This window comes from Odontesthes bonariensis, chromosome 22 (genome assembly GCF_027942865.1).
Source record: "Odontesthes bonariensis isolate fOdoBon6 chromosome 22, fOdoBon6.hap1, whole genome shotgun sequence".
NCBI classification, from domain to species: Eukaryota; Metazoa; Chordata; class Actinopteri; order Atheriniformes; family Atherinopsidae; genus Odontesthes; species Odontesthes bonariensis.
In genome coordinates, this window is record NC_134527.1 from 6,186,754 (window position 1) to 6,212,300 (window position 25,547).

At 40.3% G+C, this 25,547-nt stretch overlaps 2 protein-coding genes across 2 annotated transcripts; both read right to left on the bottom strand.

Moving 5' to 3' along the window:
* Positions 1-1,674: 1,674 nt before the first annotated feature.
* LOC142372722 (cholesterol 7-desaturase nvd) lies at positions 1,675-11,393 on the bottom strand. Its single transcript, XM_075455678.1, has 7 exons — positions 10,824-11,393; positions 5,181-5,369; positions 4,838-5,016; positions 4,489-4,614; positions 4,165-4,284; positions 2,655-2,831; positions 1,675-1,903 (listed from the first exon to the last, which is right to left on the bottom strand). Exons 1-7 carry the CDS (start codon positions 11,200-11,202, stop codon positions 1,742-1,744), a joined length of 1,332 nt encoding a protein of 443 aa, XP_075311793.1. The 5' UTR covers positions 11,203-11,393; the 3' UTR covers positions 1,675-1,741.
* Positions 11,394-17,823: 6,430 nt separating this feature from the next.
* On the bottom strand, positions 17,824-25,141 carry LOC142372382 (bile salt-activated lipase-like). Its single transcript, XM_075455261.1, has 11 exons — positions 25,076-25,141; positions 24,645-24,792; positions 23,902-24,021; positions 23,631-23,828; positions 23,391-23,521; positions 23,115-23,222; positions 22,921-23,035; positions 18,782-18,968; positions 18,494-18,697; positions 18,134-18,343; positions 17,824-18,031 (listed from the first exon to the last, which is right to left on the bottom strand). The coding sequence occupies exons 1-11, from the start codon at positions 25,136-25,138 to the stop codon at positions 17,854-17,856; spliced, it is 1,662 nt and encodes a 553-aa protein (XP_075311376.1). The 5' UTR covers positions 25,139-25,141; the 3' UTR covers positions 17,824-17,853.
* Between the last annotated feature and the right edge of the window lie 406 nt (positions 25,142-25,547).

Consider the following 25,547-nt stretch of genomic DNA (forward strand, 5'->3'; position numbering starts at 1 on the left):
TGTCACAAACTAAGATAAGAAAAGTATCCTCACAAATAAGGAGTGCTGAGCCTCGGAGAAGTGCCACAGACTAAGCCGAGCAGTGAGCATTTCATGCTTATGTTAACGTATTCAGAGCAATGAAAAGCTTTTTGCAAAAATGCACGAGTAAGCACATTAGAGCAGAGGAGACATCTCAAGATGAGCCCTATTAATTACATTTTAATATTGAGAAGCGACAGAGGAGAGGAGTTCATCTGATACTCATAAGAAGTATTGTGCGTTTTGACATAACATCATCAACACAGAAAGCTGAATATGATCATTCTTATACATTTGTCACATTTCCAAGCAGAGTAAAATTGCAATTTTCAGATAGTGATTACATCATAAACGTGGACCACATGCACCCAGACTATTTAAACTAAATCAAACACTGTTAAACTTCTGAAAAGGACCATAAATATACAGCATGGGTGTATTCAGATCAACAGTTTTCTAAGTAATCCCTGTCCAAAGGAGAAAAGCTTTATGTATAGTACTGCTACACATCACATGTTACACTACAGATGTACAAGAAGTATTGGTTTCAATGTACTAGCAAAAAAAAGCCATCTTCATTTTGGAGATGAGAAAGTAGACACCTCAGCCTTATTCAATTTATTTCTTTTTTAATATTCAATGAGTGTGAGTACAACGGAAATCACAATCATCGCCAGTACTCACTTTATTATTTGTTGCAGCACCATCTCACTTATTATTGTTGTTGAAGGCCAGCATTTTGGGGGAAAACTTATAAAGTGGCACAACACTGATAGCCACAATGAAAAAGCTCTTAAAAGTGACCCGTTTGTTCCTTCCGGAGGTCTCTGTCTGTGGCAACATGAGAAAGAATATCAAGAGTCTGATTTCCGTTGCAATTTTTGATCAACATTTGAAAGAAACAACAAAACATCCACAAACACATAAAAAGACTCACGGTCGCTTCAGATTACTTTTACCCGTTTCAAAGAAGACTCGATTTGCTTTCAGAGGCATGAAAACAACTTCACGAATCGCATCCGGCTTTCAGTGGTGTGACTCAGCAGCTGTTTCTGCTCTGAAATCCCATCACTGACTGGTATCCTCCCAGATATGATACAATATCCCAGAATTTCCTAGAGACTAAAGTAATTCCTGAAGAGGAGCTTTCTCCAGCTTCCTTTTGTGCACATCCACCGCAGTTGTTTTCTTCCTTTATGAGGTTTCTTTCTGGTTGAGACAACTATTTAATCTTCTGTATTGCAACCACAAGTAATGCAGCCTATACTGCCAACCTCTGGTGATACGATACAGACAAATTCATTTGCTTGAAACCAGTCAATGGAAGACTGACTTTTCTCTTCTTGTTTGTTTGTCTCTGGGTTTTTTAGAGGCCTTTCAAAAGCAAAAAACAGTTATTAGCATTATGCAAAGTACTGTGCCTCCGACGACTTCTTTGTGTTCTTACTTTGATTTCTAGCACTAGTCCATAGAATGTCACATTAATGGGTTACATTCACTTAGGAAGGTGCACTTCAGGTGCTTATGTTTATAAGGCTTGACAACATCCTCTTGGATCAAACCAAGAACGGGAGGTTACAATTTAAAATGAGGTTTTACTCAACAAATGAGCAAACAAGGCAAAAATGAAAGATAAAAAAATCTAGCGTCGACCCCCCTCCACTGAGAGACTGTGTCAATCCTGACCTGACATATTCTCGGTGGAACTGGATGAGGGAGGTTAGAAGTCTAAAGTGTCCCGCTGGTACTGCAGACGTGGGCTGTTCTCACTGTAAAACTGACTGTACCAGCGCCTGTGCTTCCGGATGGCAGAGTCCTCTTTCACCAGGAGAGGCTTGGAGACGTATTTCTTATTGTTCCAGATCATCACGTCGCGCTCAAACTGCACACAGAACAAAAACAGGAGAGTTTGAGAAGCATTTGACAAGACTTGTGCTGACTTGCTGCATTAAATTATCATAGCTTATCAGCAGGGAGGGGATCTGTGAAAAGTGATGTTGATTAAATGTCACTCCACAGTAACTCCGTCAGCTGCTGAGATTTGACCTTTCAGTGAGAACTCCCCATCTCTTACCGTGTTTGAAAATGGCTTTTCTTTGGTGTCAATGCCACAATAATAAACTTTGAAAGGGAACATCTGTTGCCATCTTCATCTATCATGGTTTAATCAACTGATAGATAAGCAGTATATACAGTAGTTAAGAGCTTTGGAGCTGCTTCACAAACATAAATTCCCCTTTTATCGTGAGGCTATTTACTAGTTCTTCCCTCTTGTGACTGTGTTCCTTCACCATTCAGCTAATTATCAGGTTTAATGAGAGCTATTTACACCTTTTCTGTGACTGTGTGGTGTTACTTCTGGCATCAGTGAGTGAACATTGCACCCGATGATCTCTCCAAATTAGGGAAATTCTGAATTAGAACTTTAATAGATAAATTTGAATGTACACATGAGAAATAAATAAATTAAATCAAAAGTTATGCAACAGCCTGTTGTTGTTGTAAAAGAGGCTGACTCAGAGTTAACCCCGTAGTAAATGTGCATTAACAGCTTGGTGGAGTGGCAGCACAACTAAACAATCTCACACTATGCTACTATGTCTGTAACCGTAGGCGAGAGGAACGTACTGCACCTGAATACACTCAGCTTTGAGAATGAATTTGGGCACCAGAGCTGGAATGTTGGACTGATAAAAGATTTTGTGAGACACACACTGCAACAGAGGCTCCACAGGAGTCACACTTTGGATGATCACGCCTCGTCCCAAGAAACTGTGTTCAAACTGCAGAAACACTATCCCTGGACCCACCTGAAACATATACAAATGAAACAAAGCTTTCAAAAAAATATGAAAACATGTACAGCATTGTGCAGTGAAGTTGTCGACTGTTGTGTGAAGTACCTATGAGTAGTCAATATGCTACCTGCAGTCGGACAGCTCTCGGTTGAGGAAAATAAGCGAGGAATTCTGACTGGGGAGCAAAGGCCACGAAAGAGGGAATTTTCCCCATCGAACACAACCTAAACCTCAAAAACTTCATAGTGGTTGGAGTGAATGCTGTATATAGTTAACGAGTTAGCGACAGATTTACTTTGTCACTTTTTTCTCAACCAAAGAACATCTGTGTCGATCCGCATCACTGCATGCACAGTGGCTGCCGAATGGATCCTGCCACTGATTAGCTGAGTTTGTCGGGAGTTACTGTCAGCTCACTGCTGCGATTACTTTTCCAAAGACTAGAAAGACTGTAAGTGTTTGTGCCTTTCCAGGCTGATCCCTCATTTTATTGTCTTGTTGTTGGTATTTTGGGATCAGAACAAACTGACTTTTGTGAGTCGAAGCAGATCAGCAGGCAGTGCAGGCATTGGCAGATGCAGCAGAGGGCTGTTACATTCACCATTTCAACAGTGTTTGCTCAAATCATTGTGGAATTGCTGGGATTTAAGCTGTTTTAGATCATTTACTATGTGCAAATGTACGTCTCTGTGATCCCTCTTGTGAGTAGCTCTGAGCTCAGCTCCCTTAAAAGAAATCCTCTCTGACTCTTCAAACTGAGAACACTCAGACTGCGGATAAGGCCCTGACTACTCATAAGTACCTCACACAGTCACAATGAAAAAAAAGAATATACCTTTCTATGAACAAAACTGAATAGTAATTGTCAAATACAAACGCATTTACATGCATGAGTAAAGCAATGACTACAGTTTTTAATGCATCTCATCTCACTCTTGCCTGTATTAGAATGATAATTTCCTTGCCTGCAACATGTGCATTTGGTTTTCTGGAATGCTGCTCAGTAGCTCTTCACAACTGTTTGAACTAGAAACATAAGTGGTTTCAGGATATATCTTTTCTCCATATGCAGCTCACTAGATGAGGCAAAAACTCACCGGATGCACACCGTTCTCGCAAGCTAAAAAGTGTGCATCAGACAAGTTTCTCTCTGATACAGACCCATATTTCTACATCAGGCATTTATGATTTATTACTTTAAATCCTTAACTCAAGTATTTTAGGCTATAAAATGACTTCAGCGGTTGCACAATGATATAAAAAAAAACCAACAACAGTAAAATACAACAGCCAACTAAAGTAATACAGCTAAAAAACTGCACTACACCTTCCAGATTTACTGTACCTGTCGGGCCACGACATGAACATCTAGCAGAGGCCAGTGATAGCCAAACACAGTAAGCGTATGTTTTATCGCCATCTGCGAGCAATGCTTGTTGGGCTCCAATTCTGGCTCCCATTGAACCTTAAAGAGGAAACCAAGGAGGGAACCAACAGAGGCATTCAGACACAGCAATACTTTGGCCACTAACATCATCATGCTAACAGTTAAAAAAATGAAAAGGCTGAACACTTTTTAAAAGTTCATCTGTTAAAATGCTATAAATTCAGCTGCCCACAAACATTTAGGGAAGTTTGCTTGGTTTCTTTTGCTGATAAAGTCCTTTACCTTCCAGTCGTGTCGCAGAAATTCCCAGGCTTTGCTGTTTATGTAGCGCAGATCTACTCCGCCGATAATTCCCGGGGTGTGCAGGTGATCGATGTGAGCTATGTCTCCTGCATTTTCAGGAATCTCCTAAATGGAAGAGATGCAGGGCAGTGTCACAATGAGATGAAATCTTCTCTGCCTTTATTCATGCAGTAAATATGGAAGCAAATGAAACCCTCCAGGCTCTCTGGAATAACCCAGTGATGCCTGGGCTTACCTGAGGAAACACCTTTTAAATGAGTTTAGTCTTCAAATGATTCCTTAAGTATAAAGCTGCATGAAAAATAAATCCTCACACATAAACACCTACCTCTATGTGAGCATTGATAAAATGCTCAGTTCTCCCCCAATAGACCCACTGGTTATTAGCAATCTCCTGCAGCTCTGGAACGGTCCACTGTGGCTCTTCTCCATCACAGTGAAACCAAATCAGGATCTGCTGGTTGACCTCGCAGCTAGGCCAACAACGCACCTTGGCAAACTCTGGGACTGAGGGACAAATGAAATCCAAGTCTAAATCATAGTTTACGGGGCTGCAGGCAAAGCTTTAATATTCTATCATCACTGAGACATTGTGGTATTCTAAGTGACTTCCTCCCTAACATTCTCCTTGTTGAGTAAAATGACCCCTCACTGGGCATCTCAGTTCATACCTTTCTCTGCATAAGGAATCTTCACACACTTGCCGTCGCTCCCACGAAACTGCCATCCATGAAATGGGCACTCTATGCAGCTTCCCAACACTCTTCCGCCAACAGCCAGGTTGGCACCCAGGTGAGGGCAATAAGCATCCAGCACGTAGGCCTTCTCATCCTGGCTCCGAAACACTGCCACCTGTTCACCTAGCAAGATTAATTACAGCAGAGACAGGCTTTTAAATCATGTCTAACTGAGCTGCGGGCGATCATTTTCACTTTACAGGAAACAATAGTGCTGTGCATTCAAATTTGATTAATCTTTTTTTGCTGACAAAGCTGCAGTCATCGCATCCTTGTGTTTTGTTGTATTTGTTCGTAATTATACAGTTAGAAGGATTAAATTTAAATAAGCTGTTTTCTGCTTTCACATTCTTTTGTGAAAGGAATATTTCTTTTTGAGTGCGGTTGTGTTAAGTACACGAGAAGTTAGTGTCTTACCCGCAGCCGGCGGCTGTCAGAGAGCTCTCTGTTTGGATAAACATGGCAGCCAAGCGAAAAGCTACTCACCAGGGGGCAACGAGAAGACCAAAATTTACACCATTGAAAACAACTAAAACTCGGTGTCTCGCCCATGGGATTTCTCTCCATGTTTTTAGTTTGGTGTTTTATCATGTGTTAATCATGTCTTAGTTTTTAAGTCCATGTTTAGTTAAGTTATGCCATGTATTAGTTTTGCCATTGTTTTTCCCTCAGTCCCCATGTTCAGGTCATTAGTTTCATGCACTTCACTTGTCCATCGTTTCTCAGCTGCACTCATCTATCAATCACCCTGTTCAATATTTAGTTTCCAGGGTTCCCCTTTCAATTTGTGAGATCTTTACTTACCTACCTACCTACCTACCTACCTACCTACCTACCTACCTACCTACCTACCTACCTACCTACCTACCTACCTACCTACCTACCTACCTACCTACCTACCTACCTACCTACCTACCTACCTACCTACCTACCTACCTACCTACCTACCTACCCTCATTCCTGATTCCTGATTTTCACCCCTCATGCCACGAACCCAAGTTAAGTGTTCAATTTGTTTTGTTTTGTCTCAAGTATTTATTCCACAGTTTAGGTTTTTTGTTATCCGGCTCAGCTGCGCTTTTTGTTAATCCCTGTTTTTGTGAATAAATCAAGTTTGCTTTCGTACATCCTCTGAGTCCGCATCCGTGTCCTACCAACCCACCCCAACCTGACAGTCGGTGGCGTAGAGTGTTGTGCAGGCGCCCCATGTATAGAGGCTCCAGTCCTCGCAGCAGTCGGCCCCGGCTGCAGGTCATTCCCCCTCTCTCTCTCTCAACTATCCTGTCCATTAAAGGCATGAAAAAGACCCCCCCCTCCCCCCCAAAAAATAAATAAAAATCACCACCTAATCAGTTGCAAAAGGATGGATTTACCACTCAAAGTTGGCCATGAGTTACGGAGCAAAAGATTAACGGGGAGATTAAGCAGCTTCTCTAGTGATGCAGATGTTGTACAGAGAGAGCTCAGTTGGAAGGTAAAGCTGTCGATTTGCAAGTCAAACTACGTTCCAACCCTTCATAGAGTGGCTAGGTGGATAAGGTGAGGAGCTCAAAACAGAGTCGCTGTTCCTCTGGATTGAAAGGAGCCAGTTGAGGTGGTTCCGGCATCTGGTCAGGATACCTTCCAGATGCCTCCAGGCAGACCCAGGATCCACTTTGCTTGGGGTTGTTGTTGTGAGATAAAGTATTCCATTCACCTCTATTCAGTTCAAACTTACTGTCTACTGCAGGTAAGACACTAACTGTTCATAAGTACTCCACACAACCCCACTTCATAAAAAAAGTGTAAAAAATTATACATATAACTTAAATCGCTAATAGAAAATAAGTTATTACAGTGAAAGTAATTGAAGTATATATATGTATGTAGGTACATATATGCATGTATGCATAATGTAATTTTCAACTACGTTATCCTATTCGGGGTACTGTAAAATTCTGAAAAGTACAATGTGAGGTTAATCCAAATTTTTGGTGCCACAGCACAGCTCAGCTACCCAAGACGGTTACTGTGTGTCACAATGTGTTAGGACAGCATCAAGGAAAAGATGTACACGGCAGAATCTGATATGGTGAAAACGGATGACCGCAGGGAAAAGTTGGGAGGTAGCCACTGGAGTAATTCCACGGAGTATGCAGATCCTGCAGGGAGGCCAGTTTTTGATTTGGGTCAGCAGAATTTGGGACAATAAAATGTCAGAGGCAACAGGGAGAACTTGTCCTACAATGGTCTAAAGAGGAGAATGAGGAGACTGTGAATATGTTTATACATTAAAATGACTGAAAAGATCATATTGAGCAAAAAATTGCCATCCTTACTGCCTTGGATTTTCTGTCAGTCCCTCATCCCAAAATGTGCAACCACTGCTTTGCAAGTGAGAACTCTAATATCCTTCCATGTTGGTGTCCACACTGGAAAAAATGCCCCTCCAAAAATAAGTAAGAAAAACAACAAATACATGACGTTTTTGCTTGAAATGAGCAAAAAAATCTGCCAATGGAACTAGTGAAAATCGGCTTGTCAAAATTTCTTGAAATAAGATGTGGTATTTGGGACTTTTGAGATAAAAGTGATCTTGAAATTAGCTTAAAAACCTCTTCAAATGTAAAAAAAGCTTGTTTCATATGAAATCCAACTCAAAACAATTTGTTTTCAAGACTTTTTCTTTTAACAAGATATTCAAGATGTATTGTCTTCAAACAAGTCCCTATATCTGGCTGAAATAGTACTTGTTAGGCAGTTGTGTCCTATATTAAGTGTAATGAGATATTTTGACTAGAAATGAGACAAATATACTTGGTAAGACTTAGATTTTTTCCAGTGCATAGAAGAATACAGGGGGTGGGGCAAGCAGATTAAGAGAAGAACTGCCATCAACCACAAACATTAGTGGAACTTTTTTGACTGTGGAAAAAAAAGTGTTTACATCCAACATGCAAGTCAAAGCTTCGACTTGTAGCAAGTGTCTGAGGCTTCGCTGACCATGTTTTGCCCATATTAAATGACTGCAAAATTCATACTTTGGGCTGTTTGCCCTTCACAAAATAACAAGAAATTTCCTCAGCCAACGTTGCTTGGGTTGTCAAAATGTATGCAGAATATTTAAGGTGTCTTTTACATATTCTATGTAAATCAATTTACTTATTGAATTAATAGAATAATGTCTGATGATGATCATTAGTTCCAGCATGCTGAATTAGTCTGCAAGCACAGGTGTCACTTTGTGGATGTCTTTTTCAAGTAGAAAACCTTTCATACACAGCTTGTGTGTTGATGTGTTGCAGATGATGTGAGGGAAACATGAAAGCTCCATGCCCTCTTTGAAACCTTTTTGAACTCAAACTCAAAGTAGATCAAACGGCCGCACCACAAATCAAGATGACGGTGACAAAATTCAGAAGGGGAAATGCAGATCTGACTCAATCAGTGACAGATAACAGCATGAAATAGATTCAAACTTTGGGTGACTGCTCGTCAAACAGCACCGAGACAAAAATGTGACCCAGCGACAGCTCTTTTAGCTGTCAGTTGTGAGGTTTTATATTACTGATCATTAGAGATCACGCTCTTTGATGAAATGTGATCCACGAGAACAAGCGAGGTTCAAACTTTTTTCAATTGAAAATCTTTATGCAGATAACTACTTGTAATTGTAAAAGGCAAATGATTGCAAGATAACTCCATATGCTATAAAAACGTAGTCAAAACCATTCTATGTATCCATGGTGAGAAAATGAGTAACCACGACAAATGCCTCCATGACAACTTGAAATAAAAAGCAGGTCAAAACTTGTATGAAGAGCTTACGGCTTTGTTAATAAAGAAAGTGTTGCCAAGCAGTCGCACACAGAGCCTCGCCAAACAAGTACTTGGTAATTGTTTGTGAAATGTATATACAAACCAAAAAAGAAAATCTTTAAACGGGCTTGTCTTTCATATCTTGGCTATTATCCAAAGTTGAGAGAGGGCATAAAAAAGTTGGCAGACATCAGAGCTGTGCAAAGGTTAGCTGTGGTAACTAGAATCTAAAGTGCTAAAGATGTGCAATCTTTGATTCAAATATGAAATTAATATGAAAACTAAGAAGTGTTAACTTAGTTAGACGTGAATGTACGCTAATGCTTATGGTAAATAATCAGTAATCATCTTAAGAAATTCATTTATATCTTTGTGCATCTGAAAACTAGCCTACGTTTTAGTTTTTACTGAATGTCGTTGAGCTGGTTTGGGGTACTTATTTCACAATTAGCCTACATGTCAACGAGTTGGAAATGCAGCTCAGCTTCTTCTATGAACAAGAGCGGCTCAAGCTGACGAGCACACGTGGGCTAACGTTTATTCTGGGTGTTTGTGGTGAAAGTTTTGTCCTACTCCTTGTGTCAGTGTCACCATTCTCCAGTCAGTAGCCCGAAGATAGACACCGATTTAAAAAAAAAAAATTTTATTACAACATTTGGTTCGATTCAATATTGATTCTAAATTGATTATCAACTATAACTTTATACATTTATGTTGATCTGATTTTCTTTGCAGTGCAGTCTTCTTTTCCTCCCTTACGTCCTTATGAAGTTCTCAAACCATTTTTCTTAACCCTATGATGTTTTCGAATTGGGATCAAGTAAAAGAGCACTGGGAAAGACAACAGTATACAGTATAACAGTATCCAGTCATTTCAAAATCTGTATTTTCAACATCAAAAAAATACATATTCATGACCAGCCCAGGCAAGACTTAGAACATGTGCATACAACTTTCTTTTATAGGGATCTTTCTAGGCTTACTAACAAGTTACTTATAAAGTGACCACCATCCCGCAGACTTCCATTCCATACCCCAGGGAAAAGACTCACCCATGTCAGTTAAAAATGATGAAACATTCAGCATCCTTCGGTGAAACCCTGGTGTCAACAGTGAAATGTAACAATTCACTGACTCAGCTTCTGTACTTAAGCTCAACTCAAAGGCATGTCTTTAAGGCATAACTTTAAGCTGCTCTCTGCTTAAACATCCCTGTATTTTTAAAAGGGCGTCCGCTACCATGTCCTCCCATTTTAGGCTGCAGCTGCAGTTACTTTCTTTGTGGAAGATTAGGAATTCAATAACCTCATAGGATATAATCAATAATATAAAATGATACTAAATGTAAACCAACAAATTATGCTACCTGGTGGTCTTTAAAAAAAGCACTTAGAATCCGCTCCAGCTGCCAGCATGTTAATGAATTTGTAATAAATAATCCAACAATAAGACATAGAACAGTGACTTAGTCCAGTTTGCTTTGTGATGAATATTTCACTTTTATACTTCAAATCAACATCGCAGATAAAAAAAATTAAGCCTTAATTGTTTGGAATTTGGAGTTTGTTTGTTTTTTGATGTGGAATATTTCTCATAAAGCTACTCGAGAGGTTTTGATGCTTGATATCCACGCTGATCTGACTTTACTGTTAGACATTAGAGGGTAGCTACTCTTTCTCTTTCTCTGTCTGTCTATAAGTATATAAGTACTATAAGTATATGCATCAACTATTGCAATAATATGTAAAATTTAAATCTCCCCACCACCGTTTCTCATACCTAGGACAGAGACATTTTTCACTTCGCCCCTCTGCAGCATGTGGGAGTCCAGAACTCGGTACCAGCCGTTCGGGTAAACCGGAGGCTGCTCTTCCATTTTCCTCCTGCGGCGGACCTCGTTTGCTGCCTGCGCTTTGGTGCGGCCGTTCTCGGCGATGTACCCCACATCCTCGAGCGCTCGGAGCACCTCCAGAGGACAGAAGAGCAGTCGGTACAGCCAGTCCACGATGAGGAGGGACACTCCGGCGGCGACGTAGAGGACGGCCCGTTCTGCTGCACTGCACAGACCCGCTTCACCCAGCGGGGCGTCCAGCGGGTCTCCGACAAGCATCACACCCACACCCAGCCCAATAACAACGGCAGTCTTCGCACTAAACATGCTCCAACTGTAATGTCTCCGTTTGTAGTGAACCACTTACTTGCACGGCATCAGGTATCCGCATCAGACAGAGTTGTGTGTTGACACATAAGCTTTGGGGACGGCTTTATATGCCACACCTGGGGCCGAACAGGTGTTCTCATGCACAGAGCTGTGGATGCCGTGACTCGGGGGTATTGTCTTTCCCAAGCAGTTGCTGCAGAATGCAATGAGTGGCGCTGATTAATTAAAACTACACAGGAGTATGTGGATTGTGGAAACGGTTGGTGGCAAACCTGTCAGACATTTGACGTATGGGGGTCAGGTGGTAGAAATAAACGGAACAATTTCAAACACTGATTGAACTGGAAAGGTTTGTAGAAAAAGTTAGTGACCTTACATTTGAGCTGCTGAAAATATTCCCAGTCCAATAACACAATTAAAACAAGCGTTTCTCTTTTGGTTTCCTTGCTCTTTTGCTGCCTATGGTGTAAAGGATAGTCCTGGTTTATATATTTTTGTAACAAAGCAGCTTTCTGTGGACGAATCCTAAGTTCCATCAGAACTGGAAAGACAGGAAAACGGACATATAAACATCCTCGCATTATGCAAAATATCTAAATGAGAAAAAAGGGAAGTCCTGTACAAAATGTGGGAGGATAGTATTCACAAATATTACTTATTACTTCTCTACAACATGGAACGCCATTAGAATTATCATTGAAAAATGAACAAATTCATTGTTCAGGGTGTACCCCACCACCCGCCCAATGACAGCTGAATAAGGCTTCAGCCCCCTGCAACTCTGAATTGGATTAAAGGGATAGTTTGTATAGAATAGAATAGAATGCCTTTTATTGTCACTATACAAGTACGATGAGATTAAAAGCATCTCATTTCTCAGTGCAGACATGAGCATAAAAAAAATAAAAATAAATATATATAAAAATATAAAATATAACAATCTTAGACATAAAAGAATAAAATATAGTACAAAAGGGGTGGTGGGGGGTAGGTGCACAGAGATATTACTATATATATGGATGAATATGCATTCCAGTGTGGGTTATTGCACATAACAGAATATTGCACATAACAGAATATTGCACATAACAGGATATTGCACGGTATATTGCACGGTACTAGAGTATTGCACAAGGTGAAGGAAAGGCCTGGGGGGGGTGTCACTATGTAGAGTCAGAGTCAGTGCCTGTTTGAGTTCAGAGTGTTTATGGCATTTGGGAAAAAACTGTTCTTGAGTCTGTTGGTCCTTGCTTTGATGCACCTGTAGCGCCTACCCGAGGGCAACAGGTCAAACAGTTCGGGAGCTGTCCTTGACAATGTTTTTTCCTCTGCTGAGGCAACGGGAAGTGTAGATGTCCGTCAGGGAGGGGAGAGGGCAGCCAATGATTTTCTGAGCTGCCTTGACTACCCTCTGAAGCCTCTCCCTATCTGCCATGGTGCAGCTGCCGTACAATACTGTAATGCAGTATGTTAGCAGGCTCTGGATGGATGAGCGGTAGAAGGTCAGCAGCAGGTTTGAGTCCAGATTGTGCTTCCTGAGGACTCTCAGGAAGTGAAGCCGCTGCTGAGCCTTCTTGATGACCGCTTTTGTGTTTTCTGCCCAGGAGAGGTCGGCGGAGATGAGGACGCCGAGGAACCGAAAAGAGTGGACCCTCTCCACTCGCTCACCGTTGATGTAGAGGGGGGCATGGTCGGTGCTGTGCTTCCTGAAGTCAACAATGATCTCCATAGTTTTCTTGGTGTTCAGAGTCAGGTTGTTCTCTGAACACAAGTCTGTCAACTTTAGGACCTCCTCTCTTTAGGCGGCCTCGTCTCCCTCTGAGATGAGGCCGCCTGCCGACAGCCGCACCTGTTACGGTGTTTACTGCTAGGAAGCAGGGGACTGCTCAGTCTGCACTTCGGTCTGCTCGGTCTACACAGCAGGCAGTGATACGAAGGTAGAGAGAAAATAGCGCCAAGCGATCGTTAGGTCTAACTTTTTCTGGATGAACGATTTTGTGATGCAAATGTATTACTCTTTTGAACGCATATTGTTTTGAGAAGCAAAACGCTTTATTTTTGTGGCCCCAGCCAACTAGCCGGACTACCTTCTTCAACGTCAAAACGAGGCTGGAACTCGGCTCACAGTACGCAGCAGGGGGTGAGAAAATGTTCATAAATAATATTGCTAGTATGGGATGTCATACAGCTTCATGTCAAAAGAGGCGAACTATCCCTTTAAGCGTGCTATTAATGTGGCACAAATCCATTATATAGAGAAGAACATCTCCATGGTGAAGCATGGTGGTGGTGCAATAATGAAAATTGTTATTAGCAGGGCCTTGGATATTGTCTAGAATTCAAGGAATACTGGATGGTACTAAATATAGGAAAATTCTTTCGAAAAACCTGTTTCAGTCTTTCAGTGAATAGAAAATAGAATGGAGGTTCACTTTTCTGCATGACAACAACTCTACGCATACTGCTAAAACAACATTTAGGTCAGAAATCTCAGTGAGATTAAGAAAGTGTTCAAATAATTCTGTACAGAACCCATCCATCTTGAAAAAGCTTGAGCAGTTTTGCCTTGAGGAATGGGTAAAATCCCAGTGGCTAGATGTGCCAAAGATACAAAGACACACCCAAAGAGACTTGTAGCTGTAGCTGCCGCAAGCCGCAAGGATGAACATTCAAGTTTTCGGTTGTGTTTCACAATTACACTGTTCTAAACTGGGCCAAAAATCAAATTTCAAGGCACTGTGTCTGTGATTCTTTAAGGTTAGATGAGTGGTTAGACAATTAATTTAATAGATTAATGACTAAACTAACAAACTGATTTAACCATTAAAAAAACACCATAAACAATTGTTCTATCTGCGGAACTCCACAGTTAGTGTCGGACAAGGGATTCGAGGTCAACTCTGGGTCAGCTTTCTGAAAATGTTGTGCAGACTTGTCTCCTTGCTGCAAGAATAATTGGTTTGTGTTAATTGTCTCCAGCGACTCTGAGCCTCATTTTGAGAGATTTTTCTCGACACACATAGAAGTATGTATAACAGTATGACAGCTAATTCTGACTTGACAGCCACTCTGGTTATGTAACAGTGTCCCATTTTATTCTGTGTGGAAGATTCAAAATGCCTGAAGTCCTGGCAAGTATTTGTATGTTGTTCCATAGATCACAGATGTGATAAGTTATAAATGAGCAGAATTAATGAATGATTCATGGGAAAGTTGCTTTTCATAACCAGGCCATTCTTAAAAACCACAGATTACACTTTGTGTTTATTCTTTTTTACAAGCCTTCATGTACATTTGATAGCAACCTGCCTGATATAAGACAAAATTCCATCACAAGCAGGGGGTGTGTTGCTGCGAATATACAGGTAGACAGAGTATCCTCACATATTTGTAGTCATCAAAGAGAAGACTCACTCTCAAATCTCTTAAGATAACCATCACATTCAGCCATGCGTTGCGAGTCAGTTCTTTCCTAAGAATCCAAAGACATGACCTGCCTATCTCATAGAGCTCGTTAGCTTTGTTGGATGGGCTGGTTAGAATAAAGCGTGACATTTAAAGGGGAAACTAATATGGGCTGTATTAGTGTGCAAGTAACGTATAATGTAAAAGTGGTTTGAGTGGTCAAGTAGACTAGAGAAGAACTATATAATGTCAAACAACTGTCTGATGCAAGTGTTGTGATGTAAAAAAGGAGACCCACAACATTTTGTCATCGTAAATAATGTGCATGTATGTGTTCTATTGGTCGATTTTTCTTTCCCAAACAAAGCAAATGTGAATTGATCTTTTGAAAAGAGGCAAAAAAAGAAAACAAACGGAACAAATCACCTTTCCCTTGACTTGTTTGAAGTGAATAAATAGCTCCATAGTGTTGTCAGAGGGTGGTAGCGTAGGTTTTGCCATTCAGTTGCCGACTACTAACTGCAACTGTTCGCAGCTTCAGCTCCAACTCCAGGTTTCTGGGTTAAATTAAGGTGGATTAAGAATGGATTCCATATCTCAGTGAAAGTGGATTGCTTGTTTTTCTGAATGAAAGTCATTTTCTCTAATATAATATACTCTAGGAAAGTATTAGTCTAGTGATTGATATATAGCTATATATATAGAGCTGTCCAATTTAGAAGAATTATTTTCTTGGCGATAGTTAGAGAGAGATGAGGAGCGTGTTCCTGTATTGACTGAAAGTCTGCCAATCTCGTCGATGATATTTTTCCAGTCGGGTTTTAAATTGCATCACAGCACTGAATCAGCCGTTTTAAGAGCTTTTTATGATCTCTATCTTATCACTGTCACAATCATGCTTTGGGGTTTGTTTTGGTTTCTGAGCCTTAGGTGGGGCTGAGCAGGTTCCAGGACGTCCGAGGCGGAGTCTGGTTAGCTCCTGCTCTCACTTCTTAAGGACCTGCAGGAGCAACCGGTCTTCGCCAGATTGATTCACTTCATACTGTGGTAATTCGGCCGATTCCTGTGCTTTCTTGTGAAAAAAAAAAACTCCTTTGTGTTTCTAACCCTGCCTCCTTGTGTCCCCAGCCGTCTTCTTTGCTGTGGTTTCAGAGACTTTGTCTCTTTGTGGACGCTGCAACTATTTACCGGCCACACCTACCTGCCTACTCACCCCACTGCGGACTCAGGACCTATGCACCACAGCCAGCTATACCCTACCTCTGCACTGACACCCACCTGGACTCTGTAACCCAAAAGCAGCACTCTGGAAAACAGGAACAGATGATTATGACCCTTATTTTTACACCAGCAAAACAGGAGCTTGAGCAGAAGAGGAAACTCGGCAAACAGTTTAATCTTCAGGCTAATAGCTCACACACAGTCTCTGGGTCTTCGGACCCGTACAGTTCAGTTCTTTGGCAGTTCTTTAAAGGGAAGGACCTTGTGGGAGACGGGGTAGACGAGGCGAGGTGTCCAAAGCCAGAAGATGGTGCAGAGGTGTCGACGAAGAGCGAACAGCAGAGGAGTCGGGGCCAGGCGGAGGAGTCAAAGCCAGGACAACAGAGACGCTGAGGCAGAGCACATGGTCTGGGACAGAAGGCAGATAAGTTCACTGGGAGGAAGGCAGGCGAGGAGGGCAGGTCAGAGGCAGGCAGGGTCAGCCACAAGAGATCAGGCAGCCAGGTAAGGAGCGGTGGAAAGTCTTGCATGGATGTAGTAGAACAATCTGGCAAGGGTGAGAGTGCTGGAGAGGCTTATGCGGGGCTGATTGGGAATGAGCTCGCAGGTGAGTGTATTCTTGCTTATAAGGGAGGAGTGGCTGGCAGGTAGAGTGGGGCAGAGGTGGGGAGAGTGGAAAATTACTGAGACAGAGGGATAGAAGGGGAGACAGGAAGGATGAAACTGTGACAGTGGCAATTACTCCCGCAGATGCTTCTGCTGTCTTTGTTCTGCTGAATCTGAATGCTGCTTTCGATAGTGTGGACCATATTATTTCAATTTCTCATCTAGAACAATATGTTTGTATCCATGATACTGCTCTGTTGTGGTTTAAATCTAATTTTTGTGATATACCTTTTTGCTGTCAGCATTGGCGAGTACCCCTCCTTGTCAGCCCGGTGGTGTACCTCAAGGATCCATACTAGATCCAGTGCTGTTTTCCCTCTTTATATTTCTGCTGGGTCCATATTTAATAAACATAATAATATATCACTTTCATGCTGAAAATACTAAGATATATCTCCCCTTGAGACTGGTACCAACTCATCCGAGATGTCCCTGTGTTTATGCAAAAGTTAAATCCTGGCTTGCACAAAACTTCTTAAACCTAAATGAAATTAAAACTGAAGTAATTTGATTCCATCCCTCCTGTTTTACATCAGTTTCCCCTTGATTTACTACATCTTACCGTGGCTCTTATGCTTCTTGCTGTAAATCACATGCGAGAAAACTTCTTTTCAATCCTCTTTTAAATTTGATCTGAAGGTCAAGTGAGTTTTAAAAGCCAGCTTTTATCAGTTAAAACGTTCAACGACTTGTAGAAAGAAATTTGTGTTTTTATCGTTTTGAGATTAAACTACTTCAGCTCTTGTTTGTGGGTGTAGACCATGCACTGTTGTCGAAGTTTTAGCTGGTTTAGAATCTGCAGCCCAGGTCTCTCGTCTTCAGACATACCTTTTTTCTCAGGTTTTTCAGGTTGACTTTTAGCTTGGTTTTAACCCTTTTAATGTCTGTTCTTTATCTTATTATATTATCATTTGGTTTTAAACAATTTTCATACTTTTTTTATTTTCTTATTCGATTTTATCGTGGTTTTTTGTTATCTTTGTTTATTGTCTTCTGATTGGGTTTAATGATGCTTGTTCGGCACATTGGACAATAATGTGTCGCGTTTTTAAATGTGCTTTAGAAATTGAATTGACAACCCCACTTAAAAAAACACTAAATATCCTTTAATCAGATAACCCAAAATCTCAGAAGCCTTAAATACATTGTGAATCCTGATATCTCTATCCAGGTATTTTGCTAATTCTAACACAAGTAACTATATGAAACCAAGGCAAAAGCTTATGCATCCATTATCCGTTTATTTTTATGAATCAATACTGATGCATTACATTATTGGTCTCAATACTGATGCATTACATTAGAGCTATTGGTCTACACTACAAGTGCAGTGACACTACCTCGTGCTCTTTATTCTCAGACAATTTCAGGTAAATTGGGCAGGACGCTGGTCCAGAAATGCACATAACGCAGCCTCAGGCTCTGTCTCACATAGCTTGGGTCCATCTTAGAATTGATTTCCAAGAACTTGTGTCCTGAGTCCGTGAATTCTGGCCAGGTGGCGGGCACTCTCAGCTCTCCTTTGTTAGGGTTTCTGTAAATATAACCAGAGAAAAAGGAAAGTGAAATAAGGCAGGATTCAACCATTTTTTTTATTCCTTTGATACTGCTTTGGTTTATGTCTGCAGGATTATACCCGGTCCTGGCAAAGTTGGTCCAGTAGGCAATCATGTAGCGTGAGACATCACGATGCTTAGGCCAGTATCCCAGTGGTGTGGTGAATGGCTTTCCAAACACGTACTGCAGATCATCAGCATGGTCAGCTCCCATCCAGCTGGGAAAAGGCAAGACAAGCCCGCCGAAACGGTTGGGCTGAGAGAAGAGGTAGGAGTAGGTGCGTCCAGTCCTTTGGTAGAAATAAATCGGAATATGACCATTTATGTTCATAAACCACATCCAACAGACTCTGAGTAGATTTTTCTAGCATACAACTTTGGTCACTATATCATGAAAGAAAAGCTCTTCTTTTATTCCTGTGTAAAGATCTTATTCTCACGTGGAACTGTTGGCATGAAGATAAAGGGCAGTCTGTGTGGGAATCAGGAAAATGAAGTCTGTTTCGATGGCCACAACAGTCTTCTTGATGGTCTCCCTTTTTGGGTTCGATCCCCAATCCAAGGTGTATGTTGAGTAAGCGTTCTCAAAGCCGAGCTTGCCCTTCTCCTTTGTGAAGGAAGCCAAAAGCCTCTTCACATCTTCACTGCATTAAGAAAGAGAGTGTTTAACGCTGATATCTGATAAAACACGACTACAATGTCCCACTGATCAAATCATTTAAACTCACACAGGAGTGTCCACCAAGTGAGAGTTGACGGATGGAACGTCCAAACCAGTGAAGAGATGTCCATCCATGTCGTTGACTCCAGCAATGTAGTCAATTTCAGCAGCATTGTGGAACAGGTTGTAAGGCTCATCAGGCAGGAAGTCGCCGTCAATCACAGGAGACAGAAGCAGGTTGTTCAAAAGAGGGTCTGGCAAAAAAAAAAGAAAGAGACCATCAGACAGCTTATTATATATTGTACTGACTGCATACTTTTTAATGCATCTGGCTTTGTCATTTTTTTTTTTTTTTTTTTTTTTTTTTTTTTTTTTTTTCTAAACCCAACCACCACCCCCCCTTATGGGGGACCTATGTTTTCTTTCTTTCTTCTCATTCTTTAATAATTTCTTCCATATTTTCCTTCGTTCCTTTTCTCTTTCTTCATACAATCCTCAAGGCACAGAAATAAGGCAAATTATAACATATATTAGAGGGCAATAATTGGATAAAGAAAAAAAGAAAGAGAAAAAAAATACAAAAAAAAAAAACAATATGTGTCCCCCAACATTTCAAAACCATATATTAACTACCCCCCCACCCCAGGAAGGAATTGTAACATATGTTTTGTGTGCTGATGTACCTTGAAATTATACCTTAAACATTTAAGAAATGAAATGAAAATCAAAACAAAACAAAAACCTAAGGCCATCCTTCTCCATCTTTTATCTTAAACCACCTGTCTGCATAGATTATTTTACCTGTCTCCCATGCCATTGTACACTCTATTTTACAATAGTGTCTGACATAATTCTTAAAGGCTCTTAAATTTAAATCCATCATTTTATTTATAAAAACTTTTCCCAACAAAAGAATGATATTATGTATTGCCTGGCTTTCATTTGCCAAATCGCCCAGGAGTACTGTAGGGAGATCTAAACGCAAGTTGATATCATATTTTAACAGCCAACTTTGTAATTCGAGCCAGAATATAACAACTGAAGGACAGTACCAAAATAAATGTTCTGTGGTCTCTTCTTCTTCTAAACAAAATCGACAGAATGGATTTGCCTCTATACCCCAAATATGCAGCATTTTCTTTGTGTTTAAGTATTTAAAAATTAACTTGTATTGAAAAAAACGTATTTTTATATCCAGTGATGCTTCGTAAAAATTATTGAATATTTCTTTCCATGGAAGAGGACAATCTATCATTTTTTCCCAGCTATCAAAAACTTTACATGGGAACTCCACCAATTTATCCGTTTGTAAATAAAATGTGTATATTTCCTTGTTAATTTTTGTTCGGTTTAGCCATTTGTACTGCTTTATATTTGGTCTGCACACTAAATTATTGTCACAGCTAGTTTTAATTTTTTGTCTCCAACTTAAAGGCAGAGACGCAATTAATTGATTATACTGTTGAATAGTACATACCTCCCCATACATAATTCTTACTTGACTATATGGAAGGATCTCACATTTTTCATTCAAAATGTCTTTAACAAAAATAATTCCTTTACTAAACATGTGCTTAAAAAAGATTACTTGTCCTCCACTTAATATATTTGAATTAAACCATAACATTTGTTGTAATATTTCTTCTGCTTTTTCAGGAGGGTAATACTGGAAATGTAGCCAGCTTTGTAGTGCTTCCGTTAAGAAGGTAGAAGCTTTATAACTAATGCTTACCATCTTATCAAAGTGTGTTGGGCTAATCTGTAAAAATGGGTACAGTTTTTTCTCAAACATTGGATAAATGTTTTCAAGTAGCTTGCTTGAGAACCAGTCTGGGTTAAAATAAAATTTTTGTATGAGAGATGCTTTTAATGATTTGTTCATTGACCTCAGGTTCAACAGTTGCATACCACCTACCTCATAATCATTGTAAAGATATGCTCGTCTAATTTTATCTTTTTTGCCATTCCAAATAAACTTAAATATTTGTTTTTCATACTCTTTAAAGAAAACTTCAGGTGGTGAAGGAAGTGCTAACATTAAATAAGTAAATTGAGACACAACTAAAGAATTTATAAGTGTTACCTTACCATAAATAGTTAGATTTTTGCCTTGCCATGGCTGTAAAATAGAACATATCCTACTCAACTTGTTTTTATAATTAATTAAAGATATGTCTCCAATGTTCTGGGGTATGTGGATACCAAGAATATTAACAGCTCCACCTACCCATTCCACTGGAAGATCACAGGGAAGATGGAAATCACTATTCTTCAAATTGCCAAGTCTCAATATGCGACATTTCTCATAATTGGGTTTAAGCCCTGATATTTTTGAAAATGTATTCAGATCACTAATCAGATTATGGAGCGATGCATTGTCTGGTTCTAGCATAAAACTAGAATCATCTGCATACATACAGACTTTATTATTAATACCATTTAATTCTAAACCCTTTATCTCTCTATTAGATCTTATTTTCATTGCCAAGATTTCAATTGCAATGATAAAAAGATAGGGGGACAGAGGACAGCCTTGTTTGACCTTTGTCATTTTTGCCAAATCTATAAAACAATATAATTTGCATGAGATTTAGGTATCATCTGAATGAATGGGTCAGGATAAATCAGCAAATAGTGGGAACTGACAGATGTAATATATTGTAAATTAGTTGTATATCTGTCCGTCATTATTTCTAAGGGCTTTTGTATACAAAGCGAATCAACCACAAGGCCCTACCTGCCGGTGAACATTGCTCAAGATGTACACATTTCACTTTTCTCTATTTTCGGTGTTTAACGTACCATTGCCATAGTTGGACTGTAGTTTTTTCAGCTAATTTCACATGTTCAGCTTAATGAATGACTGGATAAGAAGGGAAACGGCAGTGACAACACAAAGCAAACACCCAATTTAGCATTTCACACAAAATCTCTATTCATTTGCAATCCCAATTTCTCCAAAACAAGCAACATTATTTATATAAACTAGCTCCACATGAAATTACAAAAAACTAAATTCAAACACTGCTGTACGTAGTACTGTCCCCTTCTGCACTTAGTCTTAAAGGGGAAGTTCATTTTTTTTTTAAAGCTGGACATTATTTCTGGCATAAAATACGTTCATCTACTCACCGATAACAGTTTAGTGAAAGTCGGCGTCCTTTGGATGATATTTAGATCACTGGAGATTGGCGTATATCCATATAACGGGAGAGAACAGGACAGAGACAATACAGCCTCTAAATAAGGCATTATCTGTCTTTATTTCACCAATATTTTAAGACGAATGAATGGTAGAACGCGTACTATTGCACTGTTAGCTCAGAGCTGCCATAGTGTTGGTATTGGGGGCTTATCGCTGGATTTTTACACACGCTATTGCTAGTTTTGTGCAACATGGCAATTTGGAAATGCACAATAACGAATGATGTTACCAGCAGCAGTAGCAAATTCCGTGTAAAGATGCTGCTGTGGCGGCGCGATGACGTCATCCCATTGGACGCGTCAACCCCGGATAGCCCCCAATAACAACAACACGGCAGCTCTGAACGAACAGTACAATAGTACACATTCAATTCATTCATTGGTCTTAAAGTATTGGTGAAATAAAGACAGATAATGCCTTATTTAGAGGCTGTATTGTCTCTGTCCTGTTCTGTCCCGTTATATGGATATACGCAGTTTTCAAGTGATCTAAATATCTTACGAAGGACGCCGACTTTCACCAAACTGTTATCAGTGAGTAGATGAACGTATTTTATGACAGAAAAAAGGTCCGGGTTTAAAAAATACAAACTTCCCCTTTAAATAATTGCCATCAACCAACATTTATATTTAGTCTTATTACTTCTGTTAGAGATCCTGTGGAAGTAATATCGTCTTCCACAGGTGTAAACTGTGCTTCCAGGGTTGACAGTTGAAAGTCGTCTTTGTGGTGTGTTAAAATGCTACTTTGTTTGTCCAGATGGTGTCAACAGGAGGAGGCACACCAGGGAGCCCCTTATTACCTGTATTAGATTATACTTTATACTTTATGAGGGCCTTATTGCAGCCCTAATTTTGCTCATTAACTTTAGAATTTGACACAGCCTCTGTAAAAGTCTTTAAAACTTGATGACTACATAGCCCATGGCACTAATATTTTGTATTTCTCGGTCAAATTGTATAGCGGAGATGAGTTTGTAAACTAGGCTGTGTGGAGCTTACGGTCGGGGGAGGCAGACAAACTGAGAGAGCCCGCCAATGTCAGGACCTTGGGATCGGTCATCTTCAGACAGGCAGCCATTCTCCCATCAGTGGGGCAGTTGACTTTCAGGGCAATCTGGGGAGTGGGTTCCAATCCTTAATTTATTATTATTTTTTTCTAAGAGCGTTAACATGTTAGAGAAGCAGCTTTGTACCTCCTCAGCATACTGGCGGGGGTTCCTGTTGACTGCCCAAGGGCAAAGAGCAACCCCGCTCTGAGAGATGGCTCGCTTGATAAGCCCTTTGTTGTGAGGGGTGAGGGTCTGTGAATTGACAGAAAAATAAAAAAATATATCTTCTTTAATGTCTTCCTTAAACTGATTTTTTAATCATACTCTTAAATTGGAAATTGTGAATAATTCAACAAAAATTGCATCTATCTCGCTTCCATCCATGCACTTAGATAAAAACTAGAAAAGCAAGTTTCTCACCTGGAAACTCACGCTGGCTCCACCTGCAGACTCTCCAAAGAGGGTGATGTTGTCAGGGTCTCCACCAAATGATCGAATATTTCTGTGCACCCAGGCAATGGCAGCCTGCTGATCCCACAGACCGTAATTTCCTGACAAAGTTTAAACATAGTTACCTTTACAGGGAGACCTCCTACTTTAATGGAAGAATTGTAAAAACTGGTAGGGCCAACTTTTACAGGGTTCTTGACTGTCACTTACCAGGCAAATCAGAGTCTCCAGTACTCAGGAAGCCAAGGGTTCCTACACGGTATCCAAACGTCACCACGATAACATTTCCTTTGTCTGCTATTTCCTGCCCACTGTACAGATAGTTCTCCAGGAAGTTAGCGCCCATTGAGCCTCCAGCTAAGAAGCCCCCTCCATAGATCCAGACCATGACGGGTAGATTGGTGGACACTAGAGGATGAAGAGAAAGTTATCAGGTTTATTTAAACTTTATGATACTCTGGGATCTTCTTTAAGTTTTTACCTGATCTGCTGTGAGGAACCCAGATGTTGAGGTAAAGACAGTCCTCGCTTCCTCTTGTGTCTGTCATAAGCATGGTCACCTGCATGCATCTATTTCGGTACTCGGTGGCCTTCAGAATACCTGACCACACACACAGACAGTGTAAGTATATAAAAATTATTAAGATAGATTGCATTCATGATACTTCACTTCGTACTGTTTAGGTCTGATGCTTATTTATCTTTCACACGATAACTAAAACCTTTTCAAAGAGGGTAATTATAGTTAAAGATGACATAATAATAATACTGCACATTTTGGCTGGTCCACTTCTTCTGAACTGCTTGAAATATCTCATGGGGAGTCCAGGATTTTCTGCCTGCACTCGTCTACACCATCATGAAACGCATTTGCACAATTTCTGCCTTGTGCCTATTGGCACACCTCAAACAAAGAATAGGCAACTGCCTACCAAATTACTGTCCAGTGAGCTGACCAATCGGCCAACAGCAGACTTGGCCTTTGATAGTTTAACCGTAAAGAGACAGGAGCTAAAACTGAGCATTTCAGAGAGGACGAATGATCCTGTAGCAATGTACAGAAATGTTCAGTCATGTTTTTTTTTTTTTGGTACAATAATGCATGTATTCTATTCTAATATAGACCCAAAATGAAATAATAAACCTGTACATTGGCATAACATGGGCTCTTTAAAACAAATGAGCTGAAGCAGTAGCTGAGAGAATTCCAGTCAGTCCACCCACCATCCCAGCCAGGGTGACGCTTTGGCTTCGCAAACCTTCCAGGTAAATCCGCAAAGGGAATCCCCCTGAAGATGTCCATGTGATGACGGTATCCAAGGCGGATGTTTTCACCCTCCACCATCCCTCCCTCGGTGTAAACAACCCCGAGCTACAAAAAATAAACACAAAAATTGAAGAGAGTGACATTTTTTTGTTTTACTTTTTGCACATTTTGGAGGACTGATTTTGTGAATGCTTAATCATGAATGAACATGTGTGTGAACTTATAAGTACATTTATTCAGTGCAATAATACTGTACATCTGTGCATGATTACTGGTGATAAAAAAAAAACGCCAAATGATCATATTTAATTAAGAACAGTAGCTGAATTATAGGTGCAAAATTATTCCTAATTTCTTGACATGGCAGCGGTTTAGGTGAGGCACTTACGGAGGTGGCAGAGGCCGTCGTCACAAACGCGGCAACGGCAATCAAAATCCCGAGCATTGCCATCAGGATCAAACTGTGTGAACCACTCAGATTGTCCGACAGACTTTTATAAAGCGGACCCCACCCCTAATCTGACCAATGTGCAGTCCGTGACCTGCTTTTCTCACTGGTACATAATAATTAACCAGCTCATGTGTGCTCCTTTTTTGTCAACTCATACCCCGGATTACATCCAATAATTATTACTTATAGTAATGAACTCAAATGGATAATAGTATTAAACATTGCTGTGAACATAGAGGAAGAGGGGTTTAAGATGACTAATGAATTCAGTAGTATTTGAACTGTTTCAGCTTTAAAGAAGTACGAACAGTATGCTAGGCCTTATCAGCTGTGAGCCAAATTCAGCTAAAACATCTTGGCATGTGAAATGTTCACTGAAACCCAGCTGGTGCATTGAATATGAGGTGGA